Raw genomic sequence first — 11,519 nt, forward strand, 5'->3', positions numbered from 1 at the left:
CGCTGTGTGTCTGTGCAGCACCTGGCACAACGGGGCCCTGATCTCAGCTGGGGCAGGGCCTGTCTCTCGCTGTGTGTCTGTGCAGCACCCGGCACATTCCTCCCCTTTCCCGCTCCCTCCCAGCGCTTGCCGTGCGTAACAGCTGTTTCGCGGTGCAAGCACTGGGAGTGAGAGGGGAAAAGCGGGTGTGCGGTGCGCTCAGGGCAGGCGGCGGAGGTGAGCTGGGGCGAGGGGGGCAGGGCGGGGAGCTGCCGGTGGATGCAGAGCACCCACCAATTTTTCCCCATGGGTGCTCCAGCCCCAGAGCACCCACGGAGTCTGCGCCTATGTCATCGAACATGTACTGTCACGGGTTCCAGCAGGGGAACGCCCCAAACCCTGTGTCATTAGCACAATTCCCCTGGCGCGAAGCTTCAAGATCCAGCCGGAAAGCAGCTGGGCCGGGTGGTTCCGCCCGGGTCACCCAATGGCAGCTGCGTGGCCCCAGCCAATCCAGGTTTGTAACCCGCCAGGAGACAGCGATTCAGGACTGTGCAGGCAGAAGGAACAGAGGGACCGGTCGCTCAGGCTCAGAACAGGGCGGATATTTTATTGTGAATTGGGGCCGGGGGCGAGACAAATAGCTTTGCGCAGAGACGGGCCAGCCAGTGGTGTGTGTGTCTGACCCCTGCCTGAGGGAATCAGACCTGCTCTGTGCACATGACAGACTGAATTAATGAATCCCCGCGTTAGGGTCACGGATCAGCCACACCGGTGTCATTGCTCCTTTTCCTCGCATGCGTCTTTTCTGTGTGGAGCACGCCCAGGCACTCACATCTCTTGTGAGGCAGCACAATCTAGTGGTAGCAGATGGGAGAGTCAGGACTCCTGGGTTCTCTCCCCAGCTCTGGGAGGGGAGCAGGGTCTAGTGGTTAGAGCTGGGGGAGCTGGGAGTCAGGACTCCTGGGTTCTCTCCCCAGCTCTGGGAGGGGAGTGGGGTCTAGTGGGTTAGAGCAGGGGAGACTGGGAGTCAGGAATCCTGGATTCTCTCGCCAGTTCTGGGAGGGGAGTGGGGTCTAGTGGTTACAGCCGGGGGGCTGGGAATCACCTCCATTGACCCTTGCCAGCTGAACATCTCTCTCTCCTGAGTCTGCTCACCTCCCCACAAACCCACCCCACTGCTCTGAAATCCCATTGCCCCATTCTCGCTTCCCCGGGCGATGGATCTGCAAAATGAGTGGCTACATCTCCCATCAGCCCCTCCCTACTGCACGTCCCCCTTCTTCTGCCCAGGTAAGAGGAAAGGTCCTGAGCCAGGGGGTCGCTGGGCTCTATTGGGGGGGGCGAGAGCCCCAGGAAGTGTGGGCAGAGACACCCGTGGAACAGGCCACCCCCACCCCCAGCAATCACAGCTGGTGCCGATCTGCGTAGGGTTTGTAGGGGAGCTGCAGAGGCTGGGCAGGGAGCCAGTATGGCGGGGGCGGGGGGTCCAAGGCGAGCCACTAACGAAACCTGGCTGGGAAACCCGCAAGTGCTTATTTGCAGGAATAGAGACTTGACTGGGCACCACAGGCCCGAGGCCTTGTGGCCACCTGGTGCAGGGCAGCCTCTAACCCTAACAAGCGCCCCCCGGGGGCAGGGCAGTGCATTGCAGCCTGCAACCCGAACAGAAGCGTGGATGGGTCGGAGGATGATGAGCATCAGTGTCCCACGTGCATTCTCTGCGGCGCTCTAAGCGTCTTCCTCGTCCCCCTGCTGGAGTCACTGGGGGCCTGCGGAGCGGAAATCCCCAGCCGCATCTTGGCAAGACGACGTGCCCCACTGATGTCTCTGGGGCAGGGCCGGCCTCGGGGGCGGGCCACGGCTGAGGGTGCCATGGTCAAGAGACAAGGAGCGGGACAGAGCTGGGGTACAAGGCCGCGGAAGAGAGCTCAGGGCAATGGGGTGGGGGAAGGCAGCAGGGGCTGGGGGGATGGGAGGTGGGGCAGAGAAGGCAGTGGGGGCCAGGGCAATGGGGGGATGGGTGGGGAGACAGCAGGAGTTATGGGGTGGGTGGGGAGCCCATGGCAGGGGCGCCGGTAAAGAGGGAACCAGGGGGGCATGGCCAGTCCACTTTTCGCCACGGGCCCCGCCCCTACGTCTCCTCTTCCCCTCCGAGGCCCTGCCCCCAGCTGTGGGGAGCCGCGGACCGTCCACCTGCCCTGGGTGCTGGACCTGGAGGGGTGGGGACATGGGCTGGGGCTACTCCCAGGCTCCCCCCCAGCCTTGGCAGGAGGAGAGGTCCAGGCCCACAGAGGGGCGTTAAAATACAACACCCATAGGGAAAAATTGGTGGGTGCTCTGCACCCACCGGCAGCTCTCCACCCTGCCCCACCCCTCCACCCCAGCTCCCCTCCGCTCACCTCCGCCTCCTCCCCTGTGCGCACCCTGTGCCTGCTTTTTCCTCCTAGCTCCCAGTGCTTGCGCTGTGAAACAGCTGTTTCACGTGGCTGGGAGGGAGGGGGAACGCGCTCGGGGAAGAGGTGGGGCCGGGATTTGGGAAAGGGGGCCAATGGGGGCAGGGAGAGGGCGGAGTTGGAGCAGGGACTTTGGGGAAGGGGGTTGGAATGGGGGCGGGGCAGGGGCGGGGAAAGGGTGGAGTCGGGGGGGGCGCGAGCACCCACCGGCGACAGGGAAAGTTGGCACCTCTGCACCCCAGCCCAGTGTTCCCAAACTACCTGTTCCAAACTGCAGCCATCCCACCTCCCCCCTCCCACCCCCATTCCAAATCAAGCCCCCGCGACACAGGCAGCCCTCAGACAACTCGCGTCCCCCTTTGCCTGGGGTGAGCTCAGCCCCAGTTAGACATTGGAGACTCAGATGTTTCTGTCTCCCACAAGAGACATGGGGCCTGGGAGGGGTTGAGAGGTGAGCCGGGAGGAATCGCTGGGGGGACACCCTGGTTTATCTGACACTGGAGTATCAGATGAGGAGATTGTTCCACCCGCCGGCCCAGCCCGTCTTAGAATTATAGAATCATAGAACTGGAAGGGACCTCGAGAGGTCATCTAGTCCAGTCCCCGGCACTCATGGCAGGACTACGTATTATCTAGACCAACCTTGACAGGGGTTTGTCCAACCTGCTCTTAAAAATCTCCAGTAGTGGAGATTCCACCACCTCCCCGGGCAATTTATTCCAGTACTTAACCACCCTGGCAGTTAGGAAGTTTTTCCTGATGTCCAGCCTAAACCTCCCTTGCTGCAAATTAAGCCCATTGCTTCTTGTCCTGTCTTCAGAGGTGAAGGAGAACAATTTACCTCTCTCCTCCTTGTAACAACCTTTTATGCACTTGAAAACTGTGACCGTGTCCCCTCTCAGGCTTCCTTTCTCCAGACTAAACAAACCCACTCCTTTCAATCTTCCCTCACAGGTCATGTTTTCTAGACCGTTCATCATTTTTGTTGCTCTTCTCCGGATTTTCTCCCGTTTGGCCGCATCTTTCCGGAAATGTGGCGCCCAGGATTGGACACAATACTCCAGCTGAGGCCTAATTTGCGTGGCGTAGAGCAGAATCACGCCTCGTGTCTGGCTTGCAACACGCCTGCTAATACATCCCAGAATGATGTTGGCTTTTTTTTTTGCCACCGTGTTACATCTTAGTGCCAATGCCACCTGGAGAGGAGAAGGGGCAGCGACTCCAGTCCAGCCCCAGGGTGTAGGGAGCGGCACTCATGAAACCGGGACAGGGGGCCTTTCCCCTCTAGGGGGCGCTGGCTCCCATCTGGCCCCAGGGTGGGGGACTGGATGGCTCAGGGAGGGGGGGAATGGGGCACAGGACTTTCCCCTCTAGGGGGCACTGGCTCCAGTCTGGCCCCAGGGTGGGGGAATGGATGGCTTGGGGGGGGGGGCAGGAACTGGAACACGGAGCCTTTCCCCTGTAGGGGGCGCCAGTTCCAATCTGGTTTTCACCCCCGTAGGTGAAACAAGTGAGTGGGTTCTCAGCGCTGTTTCTTGCAGATGCTCACATCAGAAGGGACCTGCTGGCAGCATCCGTCAAGCGTCGTGGATGGGCCCCGGCGACCAGGCGCCCCTCTGCCCCAGCAGGCAATGCCTGGAAGCGAGGGCGGGGGGAGCGTGCACCGCTGCTGGCCATCCCATCCTTGCTCTGAGCTCCCAGCACTGCCTGGCTCCTGCCCCGAACTCACTCTGGAGGGAGGAATTAAGCGAAATGACCTTACAGAGCAAGGATTTTATTGGAAGCATTTACAGCACCAGAAGTGAGGAGCAGAGAGAGAGACAGCCATCCTCCTCACCCCCATCCAGGCATCCCAGCAATACAGAGGCCCTGAGATCACAGACCATATGGGAAGGAGACGCGGTTGGGGGGAGGGGTGAAGCGACCCAGGCTGGGTGGGGGGAGATATGGGGGTGGGGAATTTACACAGGGAGGGCTATAAGCACTTACCCCCATCCACAGCTAAGCCCTGAGCAAAAGGTTTTGGAACACAACAGGGAAACTGAGGCACAAAGCGATGGAGTGGCCCAGTCAGGGGCATGTGATAAGATGACAGGAGAGTGGGGGATAGAACCCATGAGTACAGACTCCCATCCCCCACCCCCACCCTGCTCTAACTACTAGACCCCACTCCCCTCACAGAGCTGGGATTGAACCCAGCAGTCCTGGCCCCTATTCCTCCTCCCACTCTAACCACTCGACCCTACTCATAGAACCAGGACAGAACCCAGGAGTCCTGATCCCCAGTCCCACCCTGCTCTAACCACTAGACCCCATTCCCCCCAGATCTGGGATAGAAGCCCCCATTCTCTTGCTCCAATAACTAGACCCCCACTCCACGCCAAGAGCTGGGGATAGAACCCAGGAGTCCTGACCCGCCTCCCACTCTAACCACTAGACCCCACTCTTTTCCTGCAGCTGGGGATAGAACCCAGGAGTCCTGAGTCCCGTTCCCTTGCTCTCACACCTAAACCATACCCCCCAGAGCTGGGGACAGAACCCAGGCATTCTGCCCTCCTCCTGCCTTAGCTGCTAACCCTCACCAGCTCGCTCCTCACGCCCTGTGGACTAAGGGCCATCGGGCAGCGTGAGATTGGAAGAGCCTGGCATGGACACATCTCCTGTTCCAGCTCCCCCTACAACAGCATTGTCAATGGAGACCCCCACTGGCATGGACGACACCCTGTGTCCAGCATGGTTGGGCAGCTCTGAGAGGCTCGGCACATAGGGGATGCTGGGGTCCTTGTACTTTGGGCGCAGGAACCCACCTGCCCCCTGCCCCGGCTGGGCATTCCCGGCATAGCTCACCGGGCCCCTATAGGGGACCCGTATGTGCCCTGCGGTTCTGGCCTCGTCGTGGACACCTGGCACGAAGGGGATGCTGGGGTCCTTATAGATGGGCCGCATGTGCCCGGACGGACTGACAGAGCCAACCCCATAGCCAGCACCCGGCATCCCATACTGTGGTGGGGAACCCCCCACTGAGCCTCCTTCATAGGCTCCGGGGCCATTTATTCCATACGATCCGGGCCCAGGTTGTTCATATGACCCAGTTCCGGCTGCTTCGTTTGATGCACATCCAGTTCCTCCGTAGGATCCGGCCCCAGTTCCTGCAGAGGCCCCGGGCCCATCTATCCCGTATGATCCGGGCCCGGGTCCTCCATACGATCCAGAAACCGTTCCTCCGTATGCCCCAGGCTCATTACCAATCCCCTGCCCCTGCGGGCGGACCTGGGGCTGCAGGATCCCCGCCGGCTGCATGTAGGGGTCCATGGCAACTGGCAGCGGTTCCAGTGCTGGCTCCTCCAGCCGTAGGATGCACTTGGAAGCCAAGCCTAGGAGACAGGTGGAGAGATTATTCACTGGCACAACCCTTGGTTAACACAGCGTTCAGTCTCCCCGGTGGTGTCTTGTGCCCTTCCACAGTGGCAAATTCACCCACACTCACGCTTCTTAAAATCAGGAAATACAGAGTTAAGATAAATACCCCCCACAACCTTAACTCTGCCCCCTGGAGCTGTCAAGAGCCTCCGGGGATTATCTGCATGCACCCCACTGCATTTGAGACATTGAATGGTGGAGGGATTCTATGGAGCAGCTCGGCAGACCTGCGATTGTGTAATGAGGAGATCTGGGGTGGGGGGGCTGTGAGCCCCTTTCCATGACTCCAGTGTGTGTGAGCAAAGGAAGAGGTGCACCAGCCTCCTTCACGTCAGCACTGTGTTGGGTAGGGTTGTGTCGGCACAGGTGTGACCCTAACAAACCCCCAGTGCCAACTGGGTTACATGAATAGCCTGACCTTGACACGTACATGCTGGTCCACCAAAGAACAGCACGTGAGATCTTAAATGACAGCTGGGATCCCGCTGGTGATTAATATCGTTGTGAAACATCTGTACAGCTCCTACATGAGGCGTTACATCTGTCTACTGAAAATCTGTTCCGACCGTCTGTATCGAGGCAGGGCTGACAAAGAGGTTTTCTGTCAGGCAAATTTCTCTGGGTCGGCATGTAAACGAAGCATTGTAAGCCAACCCAGTAGAAGCCTCATTTACATGTCAACTCAGCCAAGGAGATGTGAAATCAACAGGCAGGCAGCACACTGTAGAATAAGCTACAGGGGGCACACGCAGGGCCGGTGCAAGGACATTTCGCGCCCTAGGCAAAACTTCCACCTTGCGCCCTCCCCAGTCCCCGAGCCCCCACCCTGAGGCACCCCCCGCCCCGCAGCAGCTCCCCCCCTCCGCCCTGAGGCGACCCCCCTGCGGCAGCTCCCTACCCCCCATCCTCCGCCCTGAGGCCCCCCCCGCGGCAGCTCCCTACGCCCCACCCTCTGCCCTGAGGCACCCCCCGACCCCAGCTCACCCCTGCTCTGCCTCCATCCCAAGCACGCCGTCGCTGCTTCACTTCTCCCGCCTCCCAGGCTTGCGGCACCTAAGCTGATTGGCACCACAAGCCTGGGAGGCGGGAGAAGTGAAGCAGCTCACCCCTGCCCCGCCTCCTCCCCGAGCACTGCGTGCCGCCCCCCACCCCCTTACTTGCTGCAGGCGGCCCTCCCTGCGCTCCCCTGCCCCAGCTCTCTCTGCCTAAATGCCGGCGGTGACCGGGGTGGCCGAAGATCCGGCCGCCACGGTCGCTGCTGAAGAAAATGCTGCCCCCCAAATCCTAGCACCCTAGGCGACCGCCTAGGTCGCCTAAATGGTTGCACCAGCCCTGGGCTCGCGGGAGGGTGTTCCTGACTCTAAGGACAGATGACAAACTTTGGGGGCTAGAAAGGGAAGGCAAGGAAGACACCCCTTTATCCAGCACCTAAGAAATCAGCAAGCAGTGCGGTTACATTTGTGAAAATGGGATCGCAACCAACCAACCTTGGGTGACAGGCTGCGTCATCTGGGGTGAGATCACTTTCAAAGTTAGCCTGCTGAGTGAAGGCTAGTCTCTAGACAATGTTGTGTTTTATATGCACCCTGTTTGGTTTCCATTGTCCTTTCCCGCTCTCACTTGCACCTTCGATAATAAAATTCTTGCTGCCGTCACTATAAATGTATCTCAGTGCTGTGGTACGATGCCAGGAATTGAATCGCACCAGCTTCCCTTGAGGGCAGAGGACCTGGTATGACAGTGAGTGTTCACCAGAGAGGACCCACCGAACTGCAAGGGAAATCCACATTGCCCTGCAGGTTTTAGAAGAGTCTGCCTTTAAAGCGAAAGTTGATCTCAACCTTAATTAGAGCAGTGTTGGAGCTCTGCTATAATATTGTCCGTCTCCTATTAATTGGTGCAGGGGATGGGGGCTACCACTAGGGGCAGTGTAATAGGTCCTGATTCCCAGTCCACTGAAGTCAATGAGGAAGGGGACGTCTTTCCATTGACTTCAATAGACCCCCACCCCCTTACTGCAAAGGTAATCCCTACTATGTGTCCCCATCTGGGCACCCTGTGACAGCACTGCACCTTTCATGGAAGAGGAGTAGGGTCTAGCAGTTAGAGCAGGGGGGCTGGGAGCCAGAACTCTTGGGTTCTATTCCCAGCTCTGGGACGGGAGTAAAGTCTAGTGGTTAGAGTGGGGCTGGGAGTCAGGCTTCCTGGGCTCTATTCCCAGTTTCTGGATCCTTGCTCATTAGGAGAGGCTGGCAGCAAGCAAAATTACCAGGCACGTACTGGGTGTGTGTGTGAAAGCTTTTGAAGTCACTGGGTGTTGAGGAGTTTTATGATTATTAGGCTGAAGATCAAAACAGTCATAAAAACTAGACAACCTGGAATTAATAACCCCCCGCCTGCCTCTCTCTGACTCACTCCCGCACTTTGTAAACAAGCTAATGGGGACAGGCTGACTCCACCGAGAATTTCTGCTCAGGTCAAGGGCTGATCTGTCTCCTCTGCTTCCAGGATCCTTCCCTGGGTCCCATGGGTGCTTCCCACCCCACCCACCTTCCCCTCTTCTGGGATCCCTGCATCCCCCATCCAGGCCTACGCTCCCCACCCCACCCACCTCCCCCTCAGCTGGGATCCCTCCCCAAATCCACCCCTCTCCGGCCCGCTCTCCCCTATGCCACCCACCTCCCCTCTTTCTGGGCTCCTGCCCCGATTCGCCCCCAGGCTGCGCCCCCCACACCACCCACCTCCCCCTCTGCTGGGATCCCTCTGGTCAGGCTGCATTCTCTACACCTCCCCCACTGCAGCCTCCCACCCGGCTTGTTCTCCCCAACCGACACCCTCCCCACCCCACCATCTGATGACATCACAGCCGGCACTGACATCACAACCAGCGGCAGCACCTCCGAGACATGAAAGCCAAAGGAGCAGCAGATGACCTTTAACCCCAGGGAGGCCCAGGACCTACCTGGGAGATGAAGACACAGAACCAGGAGGATCATGGGAGTCACGCCAAGGGCCCGCTGTCCGCCGCCGCAAACCATCCTGGAGGCCTTTAGGGAGCAGCAGTGGCTGACCTCGTCTCTGCTGGCTGGTGTAAAGTGAGCTGCACTCTCCCAGCTCTGAGCTCTGGGATTTATACCGCCTGCTGCCAATCCCCGCCTCTCACCAGGACTGGGGCTGGGCGGGGTCACCCCGGAGCTCCCACACAGGATGCTTGCCCAGCGCCGTCACTGCAATGCTGTTAACCCTTGTGCTGATGTCAGCACAAACAAAAATTTCATACAGACAATGGCTTGGGAAACCAGACAGCTTGGTTCACGGAGTTGGGAACCAAGTGTTGTGTGGCAGGGGATCAGGGAGGGATCCAGGCCGCAGGGGAGGAGGGTGGCATGGGGAAGGGGAAACTGGGAGGGATCTCAGCAGTGCAGGAGGCAGGTGATATGGGGAACCCAGGCTGAGGAGGGGAATCAGGGAGAGGTCCTGGCAGTGGGGGAGGTGGATGACGTGTGGGGGCTGGGAGAGGGTCAGGGAAGGTCTCTGCAGCGGGGGGACAGGCAGGGTGAGGAACACAGGCTGGGAAGGAAGGGATCAGGGAGGGATTCTGGCAGGGTGAGGAACACAGGCTGGGAAGGAAGGGATCAGGGAGGGATTCTGGCAGGGGAGCTGATGGGTGGCAGGGGCTGTTTGGGGATCGAGAAGGGGAAATGGGTGGGCGCCATGGGATGGGGGAATCAGAGGATTTTGATAGTGGGGGTGACATGGGGAGCATGGAGGAGGAACTGGGGAGATCAGGAGCTGGGAGACATCTGGGGCTTACATGAGGGGAGGGGGGAACTAGGAGCAAGGAGCACTGTGGAGTTAACCCCTTAAAGCCTGTTGAGCCACATTCTGAGTGGAGGATGGGATGGAAAGTCCAGGGGGGATGGGGCTGAGGCAGGACAGAATGGGCCGGATGCCCTCCTGCGCAGGACTGGGGTTAGCTAAGCAAAACAATCATGTCATTAAATCTAGGCTCTGTTCAGTGTTTTCTTACCCCCAGTTTAACGGCGGGAAGTGTGAGCTATTGAGGAGAGCAGCTGTGTCAGGACATGTGGGTCCTATCCCCAGCTCTGAGAGGGGACGGGGGTCTAGTGGCTCAGCACAAAGGGGTCTGGGAGCCAAGACTCCTGGGTTCTATCCTTGGCTTTGCCCCTCCTCCTCCATTCCTCTGTCTGTAAAATAAGACCAGTCACCTATGTGCTGTTCCAGGATTTAATTAACAGCTGTTCTGAATGGGCTTGGAGATCATTAGATGGAAAAGGCCAGAGTGCTATTAATTACACCAGCTAATGATTAGTATTACCTGATATAATTATTAATTACGCTGCACAGTCCTTTCAGCGTCATTGTTTAATACCGGCGCTGCTCCTTAATAAGTAGCAATGGCAAAATAATATCAGTGCTATTATATCAGGGTCCCATGGTGCCAGGTGCTGCACAGACACACAGCGAGAGACAGTCCCTGCCCCAGCTGAGATAAGATCCCTGTTGTGCTGGGCGCTGCACAGACACAAAGCGAGAGACAGTCCCTGCCCTGCCCCTCATGCTGTGGGGAGGAGTGGTGGGAGGTGTGACCCAAGGACTTCCAGATGCCAAGTGGTAGCAGGCATAGAGGTACCTAGGGGTTACCCGTTCCCCAGGAGAATGTCACGTAATTCTCGAATGAAAGCCTGTGTCGCACTGGCCATCAGAAGCACTGTGGAGATGTACATATGGAGAACAGGTGAGGAGTTATGTATACACCCCAGAAATGACGTTCTCTAGGCCAGCGGCTCTCAACAAAAGTGTCAGAGCCACTATCACTGAAAATTGGTGACGTTCTCCTTTTTACCATAGAATTATCAAATAAATCGATGGGAACAGAAATATTGTACTTCCATTTCAGCATATCATCTATAGAGCAGTGTAAACAAGCCATTGTCTGTATGAAATTTTTGTTTGTGCTGACATCCCTAGTGCTTTTTGTGTAGCCTGATATAAAACTAGGCAAATCTCTAGATGAGTCGATGTGCCCCCTGGAAGACCTCTGCGTACCCCCAGGGGGACACGTACCCCTGATTGAGAACCACTCCAGAGATGCTGATAATGGGAGGGCACAACCCCAGAACATACAGACGTGAATAAAATCCTCAGGTCCGTTTCATAGTAGAGATGGTGAGCGTTAGAGCTGCGCTGAATTCTTTCAGCATTAGGCCATAGGTTCAGTCCAATATCAGGGAGATCCAGATGAGACTGGAGACCTCAGTCTTGCGACTCAAACTTCCCCCGAGGAAGCATAAGCAGATCTGAGATGAAAGGAGCAGGTCCCAGAAGCTCTCTGTACATCTTCTGGGCAGCCTCTTGGTCGCATGCAGTCCTTGGGCGAACAACAGTGTCTCTGAAGTGCTCTCCTATTTCCACCACCGCTGTTTAGCTCCATGCATTGACATAAGGCAATTGCCTGTCTCCCATCATTTGCAGGGAAGTTGCTACATACTTCTAAGAGAAATCAAGACAATGCTATCGCTATGTTCACAAAAAGAACAGGCATACTTGGGGCACCTTAGAGACTAACAAATTTATTTGAGCATAAGCTTTCGTGGGCTACAGCTCCACTTCATCGAATGATTATCACGACAAAAAGTTTTT

At 57.7% G+C, this 11,519-nt stretch overlaps 1 protein-coding gene across 1 annotated transcript; it reads right to left on the minus strand.

The window, feature by feature from the left end:
- Positions 1-4,246: 4,246 nt before the first annotated feature.
- On the minus strand, positions 4,247-8,945 carry LOC123347034 (spidroin-2-like). The gene is made up of 2 exons (XM_044984459.1): positions 8,818-8,945; positions 4,247-5,809 (listed from the first exon to the last, which is right to left on the minus strand). The coding sequence occupies exons 1-2, from the start codon at positions 8,891-8,893 to the stop codon at positions 5,043-5,045; spliced, it is 843 nt and encodes a 280-aa protein (XP_044840394.1). The 5' UTR covers positions 8,894-8,945; the 3' UTR covers positions 4,247-5,042.
- Between the last annotated feature and the right edge of the window lie 2,574 nt (positions 8,946-11,519).

The sequence above is a fragment of the Mauremys mutica genome, chromosome 12 (genome assembly GCF_020497125.1).
Source record: "Mauremys mutica isolate MM-2020 ecotype Southern chromosome 12, ASM2049712v1, whole genome shotgun sequence".
Classification (NCBI taxonomy): domain Eukaryota; kingdom Metazoa; phylum Chordata; order Testudines; family Geoemydidae; genus Mauremys; species Mauremys mutica.